Genomic DNA, 22,269 nt, shown 5'->3' on the forward strand with positions numbered 1-22,269 from the left:
CCTTTCCTATGTCAGAGTTATACTGTACATTACTTCTGTGGCTAAAGCACTGCATTCATTCCTGTTCTTGTTTTCTAAATGGGAGAGTTTAGGCGTACATCTCAAATAGCCTCTGACAACCAAGTCCAGCTCCTGGCCTTCAAGTGTGGCTTTGCTACTAAACCCTGTGGAACCGTTTGTACTGACAGGAGAAAAGGCAAAGGCAGGTTACTGGCACCTCAAAACCAGTTGCTTCGGGCAGATGGGGCTCATCAGTCATGGTCAGCAGCTCATTTAAGAGAAGGAAAGCTCTGATCTCAAACCACCACTGCCTTGTGGCTGTACCCACTCATGGGGAAGGCTTTGAGAGAAAACACAAAGAAAAAATCTGGAGCTGAAATCCCCAAAGCCATCGTACGTTGAGTTCAATCTTGACTAAGAACGCCTATGACGCTGCTGGTGCCAAACTGTACCGGTCTCTGCCATTCCTTTGGATTCATCAGTTGCGTGGAGAGAGGGTGCCTGTTGCCTGGCGACAGCTTGCTCTCAAGACAGCCAGGACACAAAATCCACAGCCAACTCTGCCCAACAGAAGGCCTCAATTTCTAAATGAGAGCATACTTCACTAACCATCTCTGCTGGTTGCATTGTGTCCTTTAAAGATCTATGGACATTGTTCAAGTTTCTCTCTTTCTCCTGCTTCTTCATACCAACCATTCATTTCAAGATCACTTGCTCTTTACAGGTTCCAAAATTACTTCAGGTTCCTCTGAATTGATTTGCATGTGGTACATTTCGGGCCAGATCATCTATATCCTCTTGAAGACGGAAGCATTTCTCCTCTTCTAAAAACTACACAACTATTTTATATCATTTGTAAGCTTCTCTATCTTTTCTTCATTTGTCTAGATAATTAATAACTAGCAAATTTGGAGTTTCATGGAATTCTACTGGAAACAAGCTCCCAGTGGTAAAAACAAGCAATCATTATCCCCTGCTTTCTGCCACTGACCCAATTTTGAAACCAATTTGCTGCCCTCTTGTGCATGACAGGATTCTGCCTTAATCAGCTCACTTTGCAGGACTTGCCAAAAGCTTTTAATGAAATCCAGATATTTTCAAACAAAATGCTCTCATCTTTGATACTTCCTCAAAAAATTTAAACATGTTAATCAGATGAGGCTTTCTTTTGACTAATCCAGATCTGAGGTTAATCTTTCCAAGCAAAGGCTTGCACTATCCCTCAAATGATTACGAAAACTTCTCCACTACTGAAGTTTATTCCTCTATTTATTCCATTTACCCTTTCCTCCTTTTCTAAAAGATGGTTCATTACAGTCCTCCAGTCATCCTCTTGTAGGCAGAGAAGATTGAAAAATTATGATAAAAAATTCCAGTTTTCTTCCACATTTCTCTTAAAAGATTGGGATACATTTAATTTTGGGCCACTAACTTACCAACTTTCAGAGATCATCTCAAAAGTACTACTTTCACAATGCTTTTCTTATATAATATTTCATTCACTTCAATAATGAAAGTTTCATTCTCTTTCATAAGAGACAGGTGGAACCCTACCTCAACATGCAGATTATACCTCTGCCTCCTCTTTGCTTTTGTCATCTTCTTGCTTTTCATGAATGCATTAAGCATCTTTGTTTTCTCAGACTTTACCCACTATTACTTCTTCATTTCTGCCATTTACTGTATTTTTCTGTTTCACTCTTTTGCATATTCATTAAATGTGGCAGATTGTCTAAGTATGATATGACATGTATTTTTTTGTCTTATCCAATCCCCTGCACCTCTATCCCATAGACTTCAGCATCCAAGTGCTCTCAATATAGTTACTTTGCAATACTGCAGTGTGGTCCTTCATTACCCCAAAAGCAACAAGTGATGAGTTCCACTCTATCTTTGCTGACTACTTTTCAGTCTAGTAAAATTGGCAATATCCTAACTTAGGACTTCTGTTCCTGCTTTATCTTTGTTCCTTAAATAACCACGCCAAATCTAAGTGAATTGTTAGCACTAACACTAAAATGCTTTCCAATCTGGCCAGCCTCTTTCCTCAAATCTCGAAGCAGAATTTCACCATTCCACTTAACCTTGTTAGGCTTGCTACATATCTGCTAAGAAAATCTTTTCTGAATTTAAGAATTGATTGTCTGCTATATTTTTAAAAATACTGACCATATCACAATTACTACTTAACCAATTAAAATCTATGATTTTCACCTCCCATTAGCACTTTACCATTTTGGTGCATTTTTACATATTTGCCTGGAAATTTGTGATTAATCCCCCTTAAACAGTTTGGAGGACCACAATACAATACGGTAGCACAACTGCTCTTTTACTGTTTTACAGTTTTGATTATCTGTTTAACATTCCATCCCTCTTAGTGGTGATAATTTCTTCAACAAATATTGGCATTCTCTTTACTTTTGAAAAGCCTCTAATCAGAGTATGCCACTCCTACTTTTCTTTAGGTCAAGCTTCAGTCCTTCTTTAAAACAAATATCCTAACATTTGCACTACATTTTCTGTATACGATCAATGTTGATCAACTTACTGCTCGCAAACACCTCATATTTACAAGACTCTTTTGTTGATTTTATGTGCTTTAATCGCCCTGCCTTCCAAAATCTTTCATGTACTTTCCTAACATTTTTCAGAACTTGCAATAACAACCATAGCAAACCTGCCTCTGAGAATATTGGTTCTTGATGCAATGAGGGGCAGCCAATCCCACCTACACAGTTGCTACATTCCCAGAATTTGAGGTAAATTCAAAGCCCTCCCTCATGCATTCACCTTTGTCACGCAGTTTTCTGTACTGTTCTTTTTACTCAGCAGTGAGGTACACCAAAAGTAATCAGTGAATTATAACTTTCGAGGTCCTACTCCTGCTTCTCAGTTGAACTATAATGATTTAATGTGCTGCTCAAGCCTCAACATTGTAAGTCTGCGGTTATCCAGGTTATTAGAAACTCCTGGACTTGTCATAGTGCAGCATATGTATTCCACAGACCTGACACTCTTTCACATTTTCAATCTCTTTCCCAACTCTTCAAAAACCTGCTTGCAGAACTTCATTCTATATTTGACATTTGTCATTGGTACCCACATGAATCACAATCTTTAGTTGTCCACAACTCATCTCCAGAATAACTGCAGTCTTTGATGTCTTTGAAGCTGGCACATGGGGGACAACATATCATTCTTGAAACAAGCCTGCAATCACAGAAAACTAAAGAATTTCCACTAAACAGGTTAACAAATAACTTAAATATTCTAATTTTTTACTCATCCCAAATTGATTTTGAATTTCCCATTTCTATTTTTAAACCAAACACTTGTTAAAGCTCAACAACCTCATCCCCATGCCTCTTTTTAAAAGCTGATAGTTAAATACAAATATTTCTAGCCCTTGTACAAGAATTAAATTTCATTCAACTTTTGAACAGTATGTTTTCTTCCAGCAATTTTACTGCATATTTTTCTTAGCCAATATGTAGCAAGCCCAACAAGCCTAAGTATAATGGTGAAATTCTGCCTTGAGAGCGAGGCTGGCCAAATGATAGCGAACTCTTGTGTTGGTGATAATTCAGTTAAGTTCAGCATTGTTATTTGAAAGGTCAAAGATAAAACTGGAGCAAAATTTCTCTGAGGATCCAGTCTGCTAGGAACACATAACCACTAAACATCCTACCAGCTCCTGCCACAGCAACGAATCACATCACTTTCATTTCTAGCCCAAACTAATTTCAACCAAAGAAAACTGTTTTTAAGATTTGGAAGTTAGATGTATTAAGAGAATATTTAATGGAGGTATGGACATTTCACTGTTGCATCAAGATTCAAGTGTGTAGGTTTTCTGAGCTCAATATTCCTTTTGTCTGAGAAGTACTCTGCCAACTAAACAACTAGGAATCTTTGATCTTTTCCCTCACTAATCTTAACTAGAAGCAACCTGTTCAAGGTAGTCTAGTGAGAATAAGACAGAACCAGGGATGATCTGGTCTGCAGGTTCATTTATGTGCTGATGTCACCAGGCAGTCCAGCTTACGAGAGTTTCTTAAAATACAATACAATATCACAAAAATGCAACATAAAATTAAAACATTTTTGATACACATAGTTACGCTGCTGAACGTTATATCCAAACCCTTGTTATGAAGGATGAACAACTCTGATGGGCAGAAGGGTGTAGGGTTGCCCATGTCCCCTCCCCTGGGAGAATTACAAATCATTACTGTTGCCATGCTGCTAATGAGAGAGAAAGAGATAGAACGAAAACATACTGGGACTGGAACATTTGCTTCAGACAAGGGAGGGATAACACCGGGAAAGAGAGACTTGTTGTTCCACCATATTATGACTCCTGTAAGATTCATGGCTCTGGAGAGGGTTGTTTACTTGGTACTATTCTGTTCATTAAAATTCCTCAGTGGACAGCCGGAGTGGGCTGGTTTGATGGGCTAAGCCATTCAAAACTGATTGACACCTGAGACCCCATGCGTAGGGATAAAAGTGAGGTCTGGGGAGACACCCCTCAGTCACACCAAGAGATATACCAGGAGACACACTAGTGAGCACTGCTTAAGTGTTGGAACCCACGAGAAGGTGTGGGGGCATCAGAGACCGAACGAAGGATCGATCAATTTTAACTCACAGTGTTTATAGCGAGGCCGGTGGGGGCTTGTGTGTGTGTCCACCCTTGCCTGGGTGATGAGTCCACCAGAGAAGAACGGTCTAGCTAAAGGCGAGAGGGGTCATACCTGAATGGCCACAACAACACATCGACGGATAAAGAATGTAAAGGAAGGCTGTCACTGTTTGTTCAGTCGCTCTTCCCCCCCCCACCCCCAACGGTTACAACAAAAGAACCAACAACTACCTCAGCCTACATGAACTGAACTTTATACTTTCCCATGATAATTCATTATCCCCAGACAACAACAGAGCTTGTTTATTATTATTATTATTATACCCACACTTTTAGGTTTAGTATTGCTAATGTGTATTGTCTGTATATTTGCATTGTTGATATTGATTTGTATATTTTACTAATAAACACTGTTTTGAAAATATTACCAGACTCCAACGGATACTTCTATCTTTGCTGGTAAGACACCCAGTTACGGGGTACGTAACACTATCCTCAAGGATGACAAGGTCGATGCTCCAAAAATGGCATTTTGATCTTACACACTTGACTTGCCAGTGTTTAAAATCAAGAAATATTGGAAACTACAAAACCATTTTACATTCTTCACTCTTGAAATGTTGCTTCCAGTGTTCTACAGAAAGGTCAGTGCATTCTAATAACTGGAAACTCTACATCACCTCATGCTATGCAAAGCATGCAAATGGCACAATTTTAATCTAAAAACAAAACCACTAAAGACTGCATTGTTTCTTCATACACCGGCTGTAAGTGCATTAAGCCTTTGAATGAAAATCCCCACTTTCAATGGTAAAACAGATCTGTATACACAAAACTGAGATCCAAGCTGGTACTGAGCTCAGCTTAGAAAGTTAAATATTGCTCAAAGGAAAGAAAGAGTGGGGAGGAAATTTGTTCATGTTCAAATGAACGGTTCAATTAAAGCTGTGTGGAATTATAAATTGTAGATGGACTGCACTATCAAAAAGGAATTCATGGAGTGGAATAATTTAAATCAATTCACAGGACCATTATAAACCCTCACTTAGAAAGGCACAGATTAATCAAGTATTGTCAGCATGAATCTGTAGAGAGTAACTTTGTATAAATTTCTTTTGAAGTTAAAAGGAAAGCCTATTCAATGCAATCTAGCAGGTCAAGCATCGTTTGTGCAGAGAGAAATAGATTTAACACTTCGGGTCAACCCCCTATGTTAATTATCTTTTCACAGATGCTGGCTGACCTGCTGAGTGCTTCCAAATTTTCCAGTTTTGTACCAGATTTCCAACTGCATTTTTTAAAGTTGAGTTTTATTTGATATAGTCTAAAGGGATTTTAGAGAGGTTTTGACAAGGTTCCACGTGACAGCCAGGTAAAGCTTCATGGAATCCCAGGAAAGGTGGCAAATTTGACCTAAAGATATTTCAGTGGCTGAAGGGAAATGAGCACTGGTTGTGCTCAGTTCCATTAAGTTCCTTTCTGTGTCTCTTATACTTATAATAATATTAATGCTTTGGACTTAAAGAGATATATTATAGAGAGGTTTGCTGATGATAGAGAAATTGGCTTGTAGTTCACAGGGAAGAGAAAGCTTTATACTTGCAGGATCAAAACTGTGGCAAGTTAGAACTTAATCCAGAGAACATAAAGATTTCTATTTGTAAAGGCAATGGAATACAATGCAGAATCTGGAAAAGCAGACTTATTAGGGAGCGACAACATGGGTTTGTTAAGGGAGGAGGTCATGTCTCAAAATCGAATACAGTGGGCAGGAGTGGAAAGGCATTATTCTGATTGGTGGTCTATAATCAGTAGTGTTCTGCAAAATTAAGTGTTGGGACTTCACTTATTTTCTAGATACACATATATGTGTACAGATGTGGTGTACAGATTACAACAGAAGAAAGAAAAGGCATGTAAAAAGGGCAATGTTATGATAGTCAAGGGTGATTTCAATATACAGGTAGGTCGGGTAAATCACATTGATACTGGATTCTAAGAGAAAGACTTTGTAGAATGTCTATGAGATGCCTTTTCAAAGCAGTTTGTGGCTGAGCCCACTATAAAAAAGGCAATTCCGAATTGGGTGTTGTGTAATAAACCAGATTTGATTAAGGAAAAGAACACCCTAAGAGGCAGTGATCATAATATGATAGAATTCACTTTGCACCTTGAGAGGGAGAAGCTAAAATCAGTTACATTAGTATGGCAGTGGAGTAAAGGGAACTACAGAGGCATGAGAAAGCTCATCAAAGTTGATTGGAAGGGGACACTAGTAGGGATGATGGCAGAACAACAATAGCTGGATTTTGTGGGAACAAGTCAGAAGGCGCAGGATAGATTCATCCCAAACAAGTAGTTGTATACTAAAGAGAGGATGTGACAACTGTGGCTGACAAGGCAAGTCAAAGGCACCATGAAAAGCAAAAGAGGGGGCGAATAACAGTACTGTGCAAAAGTCTTAGACAATTGTATATAGCTATGGTGCCTAAGACTTACATTTAGTTTTGCAGAATTTTATGTATGGCACTGTACTGCAATACATAAAAAATCATAACATATTTGAGTGATGATAAACCTGATTCTGACATGGATTTCTATTGTGGACTGAGAGTGGGAAGGGGCGTGGTTGGGAAAGGGGGAAGGGAGAGGGGAGGGAGCTGGAAGCACCAGAGAGGCATCCGTAATGATCAATAAACTAATAGTTTGGAATCAAATTATCTTGCTTGGTGTTTCAAGGCTGAGCGTGTCTGCACCTGTACCACCCCCTACCCGGCATGCATCCTCCGCCATTTATCCCACACCCTCATGGTGCTCCATCCTCACCATTCCCAACATCCCACAACTCCCACAAGATTCATAAACTCGCTATCCACTCCAAATACAGTACAAAGTTCTTAGGTGTTGAAGACTTTTGCACAGTTCTGTAATATAGGAAAAATTAGCAGGAAGCTAGAGGATTGAGAAGATTTTAAAAACTAACTAAAAGCAACTATAAAAGCACTAAGGAGAGAAAAGATGAAATATGAAAGTAAGCTAGCCAATAATATAAAAGAGGATACCAAAGGATTTTTTTTAAATAAATAAAGAGTAAAAGAGAAGAAGGTGGATATCGAACTGTTGGAAAATGACACTGGAGAGCTCAGGAGGAGACAATGGTGCCTAACAGTGACTCCTTTGCTTGCATCTTCGGAAATAACTATTTCCATCTTTTAATAGCTCTATTTATTTCCCTTTCAGGGTTCTTTTGAAGACCCTGACCTGGAGTCACATGCTGACTATGGTTTTTTGCGGAAATGAGACCTGCTCTCAGGGTTTCGCGACTGGCCGTTATTTGGCACGCCAAGGGCGCGGCCTAAAAGCTTCACTCGCCTTCAGAAGTTCGAGATTTCGTAGCTCTGGAGATGGGGGGGGTGGGGGGATCGGAGGTCGGGGTCCAGGCAGGAGATCAGTGTGTCGGGGGTGATGGAAGATCTAAGGCTGTGTGCACGGAGACCCGAGATCTTTGGGCACAGAGCTCGGAAAAAGCAACGCAAAGGACTTTTAACATTATAAACCAGTGAGTTGCTTGTTATGTCTCCCCTCTCGCTGTGAAACGGAGACACTTCTTTCTCCCTTACTAGGAAGAGAGAGAGCCTGTGCTATGTCGTATGCCGGGTGAATGAGCAGTCTTTTTTGCCGGTGGGTGGGCGGAAGGGATCTTTGCTTGCTACTGCTTACATGCGGGAGAGAGGGAGGGAAGCTGGGGGGGGGGGGGGGGAGCTCTGAGGTTCTAACATTTAACTGTTATTCACTCTTTGAGGGCACTCCTCTGTTTTCGTGGATGGTTGCGAAGAAAAAGCATTTCAGGATGTATATTGTATACATTTCTCTGACATTAAATGTACCTTTGAGAGGCAGTAATGGGGACCAAGAAGTAGCAGACAAACTCAATAATAATTCTGTATCTGTCTTCACAGTGGAAGAAACCAGCAGTGTGCCAGAAATTTGAGAATTTAAGGGGAAAGAACGGAGTGTAGTTGCTAATATTAAAGAGAAGGCGCTTGGGAAGATGCAAGGTTCGAAGGCAGGATTCTCTGAAGATTAACTTGCAGGTCAAGTCGGTGGTGTGAGAGGACTACAATATAAATGCAAGGATGTAATGCTAAGGCTTTATAAGACACTGGTGAGGCCTCACGGAGTATTGTGAGCAGTTTTGAGCACCGTATCCAAGAAAGGATGTGCTGATGTTGGAGAGAGTTCAAAGGAGGTTCACAAAAATGATTCTAGGAATGAAATACTCATATGAGGAGTGTTTGATGGCTCTGGGCTTGTACTTGCTGAAATTCAGAAGAATGGAGGGGGGGGGCTCTTGAAACCTATCGAAATGTTGAAAGGCCTAGATAGAGTGGACATGGAAAGGATGTTTCCTATAATGGGGGAGTCTAGAAGCAGAGGGCACAGCCTTAGAATAGAGGAAAGCCCATTTAGAAATAAGGGGGAATTTCTTCAGCCAGATGGTGGTGAATCTGTGGAATTCAGTGCCACAGGCAACCATGGAGGCTAGATCATTGGATGTATTTAAGTCAGAGGTTGATAAGTACTTGACTAGTCAGGTGTGAAAGGCCATGGGGAGAAGGCAGGAGAAAGGGGTTGACAAGGAAGTAGATCAGTCATGATCAAATGGCAGAGCAGACTCGATGGGTCAAATAGTTTAATACTGCACACAAGTTTTATGCTCTTATTAATCACCTGGACCAGATGAACTGCATCCCAGGGTTCTGAAAGAAGTAAGTGAAGAGATTGTGGAGGCATTAGAAATTATCTTTCATTAGATTCTGGAATGGTTCCAGAGGACTGGAAAATGTCATTCTACTCTTTAAAGAGGGAAGGAAGAAAAAGAAAGGAAATCATAGTCTAATTAGCCTCACTTCAGCAGTTGATAAGATGTTGGCAAGAAAAAAAGAAGTCTATTATAAAGAATTTCTGGGTACTTGGAAGCACATAATAAAATCGGCCAGTCAATATGGTTTCCCTTAAGGGAAAATCTTGCATGACCAATTTGTTCGATTTCTTTGAGGAAATGACTGGCAGGATAGAAGATAGAAACTCAGTGGATATTGTTTACTTGGATTTTCACAAGATACCACACAGGAGGCTGCTAAATAAGATAAGAACCCATTGTATTACAGGAAAGATACTAGCAGGTCTGAAGATTGACTGTCTGGCAGGAGGCAAGGAGGTATAATAGGAAACACAAGTGAATCTGCAGATGCTGGAAATAAATAAAAAACACAAAATGTTGGCAGAACTCAGTAGGCCAGACAGCATCTATGGGAGGAGGTAGTGATGATGTTTCGGGCCGAAACCCTTCATCAGGAGGTATAATAGGGGCCTTTTTTGGTTGGCTGCCATAGGTGTTCCACAGGTTCCAGTGTTGGGACTGCTTCTTTTCACATTATATGTCAATGGTTTGGATAACGGACTCGATAGCTTCACAGCCAGTTTGCAAACAATACAAAGATAGGTGGAAGGGCAGGTAAGGTCGAGGAAACGGAGTCTGTAGAAGGATTTAGGTAGATTAGGAGAATAGGCAAAGAAGTGGCAGGTGGAATACAGTGTAGGAAAGTACATGGTCATACACTTGGGAACAAGGAATAAGGGCATAGACTATTTTCTAAATGGAGAACAAATTTAGGAATCAGAGACGCAAAGGGACTTGAGAGTCCTTGTGCAGGATTCCCTAAAGGTTAACTTGCAAGTTGAATTGGTGGTAAGGTAGGCAAATGCAATGTTAGCATTCATTTCAGGAGGACTAGAATATAATAGCAAGAATGTAAGTTTCAAAAGGCTTTTGCCAGACTGTACTTTAAGTATTATGAGCAGTTATGGGCCCCTTATCTAAGAAAGGATGTGCTGGCATTGGAGAATGTCCAGAAGTTGTTCACGAGAATGATCCTGGAAATTAAAGTGTTAATGTACAAGGAGTTTATGATGGCTCTGGGCCTGTAATCACTCGGGTTTAAGAGATCAAGGGGACCTATCGAACACTGAAAGGCCTAGATAGTCACAGAGAAGACGTTTCCTATAATGGGGAAGACTAGAGGTACTGTTTCAGAACAGAGATGTCAAGGAATTTCTTCAGCCAGAAGTTGGTGAATCTGCAAAATTCATTAGTTGATTGATTGCTGATTAGAAAGGGTGTCAAATGTTACAGGTAAGCAAATGGGGTTGAGAGGGATAATAAATCAGCCATGATGGAAAGGCAGAGCAAACTCGATGCATCAAATGGCCTAACTCTGCTCCTATGTTTTAGATGGTTCTTCTTCATTTCATCAAGATGCTACAGAAGACAATCAATTGGGAAGCGCTTTTGAATTTGAAAACAATCTTCCACCCTGGAAACAAAAGCTATATCAACAGACTCACATCAACACATTAACAAAATGATCAAAGAGCAAAATGATTTCATTTTCAAAACTGCCTCCCATATTTAAGGATGCATTAAAAATCCAAATCGACTGCAAATCCATTTCCATTTCTAACCATTTGTCTTCATGAGACACATGCAAGTAAGATGCACCCAGGATCCCAGACATGCATACAACATGCAGGTCAAAAGGGGAGAGAAAGAGGAGGAGAAAACAATAGGGTAATTATCCCAGGGATAAGCAGTTAATATGGGGCAGTTACCTGTCATGGCTGGTCCTGGGGTACTGAGAGGTGGGAGATGGGGGTACCCAGGGGGCCCCATCATTGAAGCAGGAAGGTTTTGTCTGGAGTCAATGTACAAGCTTCCTGTGTGAGAAAGTGGTGCAGCAGTGAGAAATCACCACTTTATTAGAAATAAAAAAAACACCAACAGCCTGAAACAACCAGATCCAGCATCAATGTCAGATCCAAATGAATATATACAAGGCCTGATCCCTAAAAGAAGAGCAATCTAAGAAAACAGAACTGAAGACATGGGTGTCATTTTTAAGTCAACTACAGCATTTCTCATCTGTAAAACAGGTTAGGTAGTGACTATATTTTTTTCTTGCTGGCCTCTTTGTTAGGGAGGCTAATGCAAACTCCTTAATGCTCAAGTAGATCCTTCTGCCTTTTCTCAATATTACACAAAATTTGAAGATGAAAAATGTTAGTTTTATGTCCCACTGGAGTACCAGATTAATCCCAACACATTTTCCTGCTTATTTCTGTCATCTAGATGTTGATCTCAAATTTGGAGTAAGAACCAAATCAATAAAACTGATGAAAGGGACTGCATTTAAATCTCTGGGCCTGTGATTAAATGTGACCTTACCAGTAGATCAACATCTCAAGGTTGATAGGTTGATTCAACTCAGTCTCAAGTGCCAAAGCTACTCAAACACTTGGCTATGCCTCTCAAAGTCATTACAAACATCACAGAGATGAAGGCAAGCTCCTCAGTGTGAATAATGCTTTACTCTGCTCTTAATCTGTTGGTATATCCATGTGTAGAATGGAAAACAATGGAAGCAATCCATATCCCAGCAGCAGACACATTTTAATTTAAGTCAAACTTTTCTTTTGGAACGAGTTTAAAGAAATATTCTTTGTCTATTCAAATTGAGTATTATATTAACTTTTTTCCCTGAAGTTATTTTCATGTCACTAATTTTGGGAATAGAGTGATATGATTTCTCTAGTATTTCCTAACAGATAACACAAAGGCTGACAAAACTACACCAGAATATTGTCCACTGTCTTTGTCAACCTGGTACGATAGGAAGCATGGCGAAGATGCAACAGATTGAACCATGGAGAGATTAAGCAGATCAAGCCTGTTCCCTTTATTCGAATTATAAGCGACTCATTGAAACGTACAAAATTGTAAGTAGACTTGAAAGATACAGTTGATGATTCCCTGATTCCTTGCCCCCACACCCAGGCTGAGGTGTTAAGAACCAGAGGTCATAGTCCCAAAATAAGGGTATGGTTATTTTGAATTGAGGATGGGAAGAAATTTCTTCTCCGGAGAGCAGTGAACCTCTGCAATTCTCGACACAGCAGGGTTGATGAGGCTCAGTAACAGAATATGTTCAAGGAAGACTGATCGATTCTTAGATAGTAGGTGAATCAAGTGATAGGGATTTTTGCAGGAAAATGGCAGAGGTTAAAAATCAGCTAAATCGCTCATTCCTGCTCATATTCTATTTCTTGTTTACACTGCCATGTGAAAAGGCAGTAACAAGATAATGATGAAATCCCTCATAATCCAAAAATATATGAAAACGGGTCTGCTAAGTGTGTGTGTGTGTGTGTGAGGGGGGGGGGGCGGAGTCATCCCAATAGTGAAACAGAATGTTAAAATGAACATTTGCCTACCAATGCACACACTATTGTACACAGACATATTGTAGTTTTTCATAAGTAGTTATTTAAATATTAGCTGTTAAGCTCATGGCAATTTTGCTTCTCAGACCCAATTGAGAAACTATCAGTCATGGAAAGGGTGCACTTTCTGATTCTGAAATAACAAAAGTAGACAATGGGCTGAGTGAAGGCAAGTGTGCAATAGCACTGCAGATAGTGCAACTGTTTCACAGCCACAGAAATCTAGCTTCAATGCTAACCTTCTGTGCTGTAAGAGCAAGTTAATTTTTTGCTCATTTTCTGTCACCAGAGGTTTCATACCAAAATTGCAATGATTTACAGTAACCAATTGGTCTTACTGTAGGGTGGGTAACAGGAGAATCAGAAGGGATATGCGAGAGAATAGTTTACAGGGAAGTTAAGGGATGCAATAGATGAAACTAGTTTGAGAGCCAACACAGACTCAAAGGAATGAATGGTCTTCTGCTCTATTGTAAGGTAATATAACAAAAATCAAATGTGATATTCAACACAAAATCTTGTCTGAGCAATTACATTATGGCCAAATCTAAAGCAATGACCAACATTTCCCTACAGAGAAGGAAAACTATTCACACATCTTCCCGATGCTTAGATCTCAAATTAAGCCAAATGCCTCTTGGGTGCAAAGCAATGACACCGAAAGAAATAAACCACCTTTTTCATTCATCATGTGGGGCAATTAACAATTCAGCTAAACCACATCCACACTCAATTCTGTCCTCACACTGCACACTGAACAGCTCAAATGGTTACCGCAGTCAATTGCAGTGTGAAGTTTCTTTAACATCATAAAAGAAGTTCATTTCTGTAACTGCAGTATGCTGAGAGTAATTATAGTGTCCTACTACTGGCTAAAGCCACCACAGGGAACTAAACTGGAATTTTCTGGTTTACTTGACACAGGTACTTAACAAAAGAGCCACTAAAATTACTAACTTCAACATGCTGGGTTTGAATTAATCTTTTAGCTTTTATCAGGTGGACAGGTTAGCCCTATTGCATCGTGCTACAACACCATTAATTGAAAGTTTAGAACAGCATAGGAAATAATAGTCATAGCCACAAATAGTTAATAGACAAAGGGGAAAAACAGCTGCAGCCTGCAACTGAAAGCTGTCTAAACAGAAAGCAGAAAAGCTGTCAAATGTAATTAGAAAGCAATGGACGGTGGAGTGGGAAAGCCACAAAACAGCTGCAAACCAAAGAGTCTGATCTAGTGTAAGACAGATGTAACTGTAAGGGACAACAAAATGGTCAACAATAGGAAGCAAAACTAACAGTGGGATATTGGAGGAACCTGCAAAAAAAAATAAAAGAATACTGGTAAACGGAAGCACAGAAAGCAGAAAAGCTGTTAAAAATTAAAATAGAAACAGTTAATTTCAAAGGACAGGTACAATCTGCAGCTGCTAAACTTGGATAACAGAATGCTGTAAACATAAATTGTAGGTTAGAAGTTAGAGAATAAGGGAAGGCATCAGCAGGCTCAGCTGAATTGCAAAGCATGTTGTTAACAAGTAATGCAACGTGCAGCATATTTTGGTTTTCACTTTTGTTGCTCACTAAAACTGCAAAGGTAAAGCATTAGAAACCAAGCTGAAAATCTGGTTAATTTTATTGAAAGTTTGCTTCAGTTTCCCCCACACATCCTTTTCATTCTTTCTAAGAACAAAAGCATCTTGCTCAGATTGTTAAAGGCTGCCTAGGGCATAGTGTTTCAACTGACAGCCTTGCCAATTTGGCTTCAAGGATGCAGTATATTTTGCAGTGGGTGATATTCAGAGGCAGATAAAACCAAACTCCTATCCTTTGCACAAAATTGATGGCTGCTTACCTTGCCCTTCCAAAATAACTAAAACATATAAAAAGTGAACATAAATTTAAAACAAAAGTGGCCTGCTTCGCATTTACTGCTGGGCTGAACTCTGAACAACAATTTACTGAATTGCCATGGCCTAACAAACAAAGGGTTAATCATCTTTATAGCTTCACCATGTGAAAACCTTATTGAGTAATTAAAAGCTGTAACTAGCTCTACATTTTGGAGTCTATACCTGTACTGATGTGCTGGTTTGGTTTCTGCGTATGCATTGTGCTGTGACAAACGGAGGGCTGCATGTTCCCTTGTGACTGGATCAGACCAGTTTGTGTGAAGAACTGGTTTAGGGAAGAGCACAAGTCCGCAAACTGAACAGGATCGAGTGACCAGTTATTGAGATCCGCCTGTTTCATACTCTCCATCAGACCTGCGGATAAAATGCACGACAGAGCGTTAAGGAGAAAATCCAGGGAAACAAGAGGCTAAAGAACCAATGGGTCCACAGCCTGATAGGTAAAGCAGGTATCTTAAAAAAAACTACAGCAACATAAATAAAAGGTTTAACAAAACAAAATAACTAATAAAATGAAAAATGCTCATCCCTAATTCAGTTTACACACATTGAGGAAGACAACTATCAGCCAAATTTGTGTGCACAGGATCAGGTTGGTTTTTGGAAGTGTGGTTGTCTTGACAAGCAGGATAAGTCAATAATTTCAGAACCTGAATGAGACCACAACCAAATGCATACTTGCAAGAGATTGCACTCATGAATGAGACTTTACCACAAAACATTTCTGCCCTGTAGCTCATTGATATTGCTCTCAAATTTTGGAAGGATATTATAGCAGAAACAGCTATGCCTTAACCACCCACAGCAAAAGAGAATGTGTCCTAGATACAAGTGCTTAATTATAACATTGCTTAGGTCTAAGTGATTTACAGACCTTCTGGATTTCATATATTTTAAAACTGCCAGGTCTTCATTTTGATACTTCTGCTTACAGGAAGAACCTGCACCTTGGACAGCTCCAAATGGCCCATGGTTAGTGAGCCAGCTCCACGTTACCAATGACTTACCTTGGAACTGGGAAAGATCCACATCAGACCAGTTGAAACTGCTAGCAATACGGAAACTCTCCTTCAGAGTGTCCAGATTCATGCACCAATCAGAAGGAATGCCTATAACAGCCATAAATCCATCAATAAAGAGCATTAGAACACGATCATGACAAATATGATTAGTAGCATTGCTGTGAAAATTTAAGCCATTCTCTTTCTATTATTGCAGTATCAGCTTTATGTAATTGGTTGACAAAGAAAGTACAGATTTGAGCATATACTAAATTGGATTTTTTTTCTCAGGCAATACCAACAAAATACTAATCAGTACAATTTTTTTGTGAAACAACAGTAAGAACAAGTTGCTGTATTTCAAAATCAACTCTTGATTATACACATTAGAACTACAAGAATTTCAGTATACCAATTAAAGTTGCTTGTTTCTTCCATCAGCAGTAAGAATACTTTACTGACTCACTAGAAAAAGGTGTTATAAACATTCAAAAGAGACTGAAGTGAAATTTTATCATGTTCAATCTCAGCTTAATTACGACCATGTAGTTATCAAGCTTTTCAAGTTCTGATCTTAAATCATTGGGCTATTTCGGCCCTAAACGTTACCAAAGATGGGAGTCACATTCAAAACCTATATAATTATCATTTAGCCAGCAAAATGTTCATTTCAGATGTGCACATAATCCAGTTAATCACTGAAATCAAATCATCTTGTGAAAGTTCAGACTGTTTAATGACCAACCTGTTGATAGACGATATAAAATGGTTACTGGCAGTGCACAATTAATTTTGATCAAAGTTATTAGTTATTTCAAAAGAAACCATAGTACCCAACGCATTAAAGTTAGTTCACTTAATAAATAATAATATAGAGTCACAGAACATTGAAACAGGGGCTTCATTCTATCATATGTACATGATCATCAATTACTCATCTATACTCATCCCACTTAAAAGAAATGAGTCCATAGCTCCTTTAACTTGGCAATTCAGATGCTCCTCTAAACATTACGTAAAGGTGAGAATAACTGCCTTCATCATCTACTCAAGCAGTCATTCTAGATTTCAAAATATCCCACCTCTGGGTGAAATATCTTTTAAGATATTTTCAAATATCTTTTAAGCTCCCAAAACCTTATCTAAACTTATGCCCTTTACTTTAAGACATCTCAGGTGTGACTCAACTTAAGTTTGTTTAACCCATAAACTTCAGAACTTCTGGAAGTCAATACAGTTAACTGCCATACAGTGGATTCTGGCTAATTGGGACACATAAGGATCATTACATTTAGCCAGCCCCAATTAGCCAAAATTTCATGGAAAAAGGTATAAAACCTTTTAACTGAGTAACCAATTATGCATATCAATGAAATACAGAACAAATTATAATACTAGTAAAACTACTGCAGCACTATAAAACTGTGTATTAGTTCCAAGTAGTTTTCAATGGAGGAATTAATCCAGTGTACACTGTCACGTTCTTTTGATTTGACTGTAAATGAACAAAATCTGCACAAGTACATACTGCAGATAATAAAACACCTTCAAACAATACTATCAGTGATTGCATCCACCATATCTTCATTTTCATTGTAACATTCAAGATGACTGTCGATGTCTTCCAAATTCTTCGTAGTTCTTACCGAAGTACTGAAATCATTTCACTCCTGGCCATTTCTGGCATCTTCAAGCCTGAATGCTTGAAAACGCAACTGGCAGTAATGTCTTAATACTTATTTTTTGACAACTATCAGTGACAAAAATCACTGCTTTTTGAACATAAACACACGCAACTGACACTACTTAAAAACTGCCTACTCTAAGCATGGTGTAGCGTCTAACAGCCACACTTCATGCACAACAACTGACGCTAGATAGAAACTGCAAGCAAAACACACAAAATGCTGCAGCAGGAACTCAGCAGGCCAGGCAGCATCTACGGAAAAGCGTGAACAGTCCATGGTTTGGCCCGAGACCTTTCAGGACTGGAATAAAAAAGATGAGAACCAGAGCAAGAAGGTAGGGAAAGGGGTGCAAGTAGTACAAGGTGGTAGGTGATAGATGAAACCAGGAGAAAGGAAGGGGTGAAATAAAGAGCTAGGAAGTTGATTGGTGAAAGAGATAAAGGGCTCGGGAGGGGGGGAATCTGCCAGGAGAGAGTAGAAGGGAAGGTGGAGGAGCACCAAAGGGAAGTGATGAGAAGGGAGGAGATAAGGGGAGGGAGGGGGAGAGAGGGAGAGAGGGAGAGGGGGAGAGAGGGAGAGGGGGAGAGAGGGAGAGAGGGAGAGAGAGAGAGAAAGAGAGAGAGAGAGAGAGGGGAGAGAGGGGAGAGAAGGGAGAGAGGGGAGAGAGGGGAGAGAGGGGAGAGAGGGGAGAGAGGGGAGAGAGGGGAGAGAGGGGAGAGAGGGGAGAGAGGGGAGAGAGGGGAGAGAGGGGAGAGAGGGGAGAGAGGGGAGAGAGGGGAGGGGGAGGGAGGGGGAGGGAGAGGGGGGGGGGAGGGAGGGGGAGGGGGGGGGAGGGGGAGGGGAGGGGGGAGGGGGGAGGGGGGAGGGGGGAGGGGGGAGGGGGAGGGGAGGGGGAGGGGGAGGGGGAGGGGGAGGGGGAGGGGGAGGGGGAGGGGGAGGGGGAGGGAGAGGGAGAGGGAGAGGGAGAGGGAGAGGGAGAGGGAGAGGGAGAGGGAGAGGGAGAGGGAGAGGGAGAGGGAGAGGGAGAGGGAAAACAGGAATGGTGGAATATGGGGAATACCAGGAGATTGAGAAATCAATGTTCATGCCATCAGGCTGGAGGCCGTCCGGATGGAATACAAGGTGTTGCTGCTCCACCTTGAGAGTGGCCCCATCACAGCAGTAGAGGAGGCCACAGACTGATATGTCAGAGTGGGAACAGCCCTGTATCTCTTTCACCAATCAACTTACCAGCTCTTTATTTCATCCCTCTCTTTCTGGTTTCAACCATCACCTACCACCTTGTACTTCTTCCTCCCCTTCCTCCAACTTCTTGTCTGATTTCTCATCTTTTTTCCGGTCCTGATGAAGGGTCTCGGCCCAAAACATCGACTGTTTACTCTTTTCCATGGATGCTGCCTGGCCTGCTGAGTTCCTCCTGCAATTTTTAGTGTTGCTTGGAATGCCAGCATCTGCAGATTTTCTTGTGTTTGTGCTAGTTAGAAACTGTTTGGCAACAGTCTCCTGTCCAATTCAACAGCATCATGCCCCAAATAAACAATGGGAATCTTGGCTAGTTTTCTCATTTATTTTTGTACCTTGAGTTGTTCCAAATTGGTGGCTGCTTCAATTAACTGATGGCCAATGAAATGGAATCCACCATATTTTAAAAGTTTACCTCAATGATTTTCCAATGGTTAAAAAGCAGTTTCAGAGATTTACTGCTCATATAATAGCTGGCTCATAGCTCCAACAATTCAAGTTGAATCCTGACCTCTGGTGTTTTGTGAAGTTTACGAGTTATAGAGTCATAAAGTGATAGAACACTACAGCAGAAAAAAGGCCCTTTGGCCCATCCAGTCCATGCCAAGCTATTATGCTGCCTAGTCCTGTCAACCTGCACTGGGACCAGAGCCCTCCATACCCTACCCATCTGTGTATCTATCCAAATGTCTCTTACATGTTGAAACTGAAACCCCATCCACTTCCACTGGTAGCTCGTTCTGCACTCTCACTACCCTCTGCGTGAAGAAGTTCCTCATGTTCCCTTTTAGCATTTCTCCTTTGAAACCTTCCCTGTGATTGTGTAAGTCTCATCCCAAATCCCAAAGACATCTGGGTTGACAGGTTAATGATAGATCCCCCCTGGTGTATTGGTTAGTGGATAGGAATGAATGAGGGGAGAAAAAAAGATGGGGTAACTGCACAAGTGTAAAGGGGAGTTCAAAGTGCTTTATATATATATATATATATATATATATATATATATGCGCTATCTGACTATCAGAACCATCTGGTGATAAAAGCTTGACACTCTGTGGTAATTTAGAGAAAAACTGAATGGATAATGTTGACAGCAATTTACAATGAATAAATGTCGATGAAAACATAAGTAAATATTGCTATGACCACATTACAGTTCAAATACAAAGACGGAACATTGATAGAATACTTAGCAAATAATAGTGTCAGCTGTTAAATATTTCCAACCTGCAAGGTTAACTACCTTTTCTGTGTCTACATTTCCAAAATTGTTCTTTTCACTTCAAATACATAATCAAATGTATTTCCTTTCTATTCTGTACATCTGAATGCAACTTTAGTGTGTAACTGCTCTATTGACAAGCTGATTTATAGTGAGATGTTCAGTGCATCCTACATGAATTACCAAATATAAAATCGGTATTAAAACCACTTGGACAGCTTTTGCAAAACAACCCAAAGAATGTCTCATCTGAACACTTACTTTCTGATATGTAAACAATGTGTTCTTCAGACAATGTGCAAACAACACTGGCATTAGCCTCCATAAGTAAAAGTATGTGGACCTCTGGGGTACTGCCTTTTACAAAAGTTATTTGGAGCCAGATGTTTCAATCAATGAGATGAAATTGGAGGTGTGGGTTGTAGAGGTGCCCTGCCCTTTAAAAAAGACTCACAGTCTGACAGACCCTGCTCTTCTCAAGAAAGATATGTTTATGTGCACCATGCATCAATCAACTTTCAAGTGACCTCAGCAGAAGAACTACAGAGATGCATGAAGCTGGCAAAACCTACACAAGCATATCTAAAGACCCGAGTGTTTATCAGTCTATAATAAGAGAAATTGTCTACAAATGGAGGAAATTCAGTCCTGTTGCTAACTCTCCCTAGGAGTGGGCATCCTGCCAAGAGCAAAATGTGCAATGCTGAAGGAACTGAAAAAGAACTCAAGGGTAACAGCAAAAGACCTGCAGAAATTTCTCGAACCCGCTGAAGTCTCTGTTCACGTATCCACTATAATAAAATCACTGAACAATAATGGTGTTCATGGAAGGATACCATGGGAAAAAATACTGCTCTCCAAAAGCACATTACTGCACATCTCAAGTTTACAAAAGACAACCTAGATGTTCCACAATGCTTCTGGGGAAAATGTTCTGTGGACAGAGGAGACAAAAGTTGAACTTCTTGGCAGAAATGGACATTGCTATGTTTGGAGGAAAAAAGGCATTGCACATCAACACCAAGACCTCATCCCAACTGTGAGATAGCAGTCCGTTACCTGAAGCTTAATAGTAAGCTTCAGTATTTCCAGTGTATCCCAGAAATATTGATGAACTGAGACAAATTTATATGGAGGAATGGTCTAAAATTCCTCCCCACTGTTGTGCAAGTCTGATCAGCAGCTATAGGAAACGTTTGGTGAAGGTTATTGCTGCTAAAGGGGGTTCTACCAGTTATAAAACAATAGGATTCACATAGTTTTTCCATCCTGAACTGGGAATGATCAAACAATGTGTTCAATAAAGACATGAAAAGTACAATTGCTTGTGTGTTACTAGTTTAGGCAGATTGCTTATCTATTATTGTGAGTTGGATGAAGATCAGACCACATTTTAGGAGTAATTAATGCAGAAAACTAGGTAATCGCAAAGGGATAACTAATTTTTCTTGCAACTGTAGAATGAACAGATTTAATTTTTTTTTCATAATAGTTATCCTATGAACAACACTGGCCATAATAAGCAAATTCCAATTCTACCATAGAGTCCCAAGCAATTTTGAAAAATCTACTCTATGTAAACAAGACAAAGCTTCTTAACTCTATCAGAAACACCTCAATTCCAATTAATTCAACACAAATTGGTGTTGGACAGAAATGATTGTCCAAACTCTGCCCGAGAGTGGAGTTTCAATCAACAACCTTCAGATACAATATACTTCTAAGTCAGTTGAAGTAATATGTTCAGAATTTCAGAAATTGCTATAATGTCACTCCTTCTTGCCGAAGATTGTTTTAACTCAGCAAAATTTGGCAAATAAATTTATATCAAGGTCATGACTTTATAATCCAATAAATCCATAATGTTGGTAATTCAAACCTTAATTTAGTTTATTGCTCCCAAACTAATGACAGACAAGTAACCAGAAATTCATTCAGCATAACAAGCCCTCCTAAGACAGTACTCAAATTTGAAATGCAGGAATATTAAATTGTATCAGTGGGTGCTTTGGCTGATGTGCATACGCATTTTGGCGCTCCACGGTAGCGTAGCGGTTAGCACGGCACTATTATAGCTTGAGGCATTCCAGAGTTTGGAGTTAAATTCCAGTAGCATTCTGTAAAATTTCAGTGTAGTTTGTCCTCCCCAATGGAATGTGTGGGTATTCCCTGGGTACTCCAGTTTTCTCTGTCAGTCCAAAGATGTACCATGTAG

The 22,269-nt window shown here is 40.1% G+C and overlaps 1 protein-coding gene across 5 annotated transcripts in view; it reads right to left on the reverse strand.

Annotated features, from left to right (window-relative positions):
- foxj3 (forkhead box J3) overlaps nucleotides 1-22,269 on the reverse strand; it is a 146,803-nt gene that overhangs the window by 13,690 nt on the left and 110,844 nt on the right. For 2 of the 5 annotated variants that reach the window (XM_059951882.1, XM_059951881.1), the window contains 3 exons: nucleotides 15,909-16,010; nucleotides 15,064-15,255; nucleotides 11,321-11,425 (listed from right to left, as the gene is read on the reverse strand). In XM_059951882.1, the coding sequence (XP_059807865.1) occupies nucleotides 11,321-11,425; nucleotides 15,064-15,255; nucleotides 15,909-16,010 (399 nt within the window). The remainder of the gene's footprint in view (nucleotides 1-11,320; nucleotides 11,426-15,063; nucleotides 15,256-15,908; nucleotides 16,011-22,269) is intronic. The other 3 variants (XM_059951884.1, XM_059951883.1, XM_059951885.1) reach the window with 3 other exon arrangements.

The sequence above is a fragment of the Hypanus sabinus genome, chromosome 27, assembly GCF_030144855.1.
Source record: "Hypanus sabinus isolate sHypSab1 chromosome 27, sHypSab1.hap1, whole genome shotgun sequence".
In the NCBI taxonomy this organism is placed as follows: Eukaryota; Metazoa; Chordata; class Chondrichthyes; order Myliobatiformes; family Dasyatidae; genus Hypanus; species Hypanus sabinus.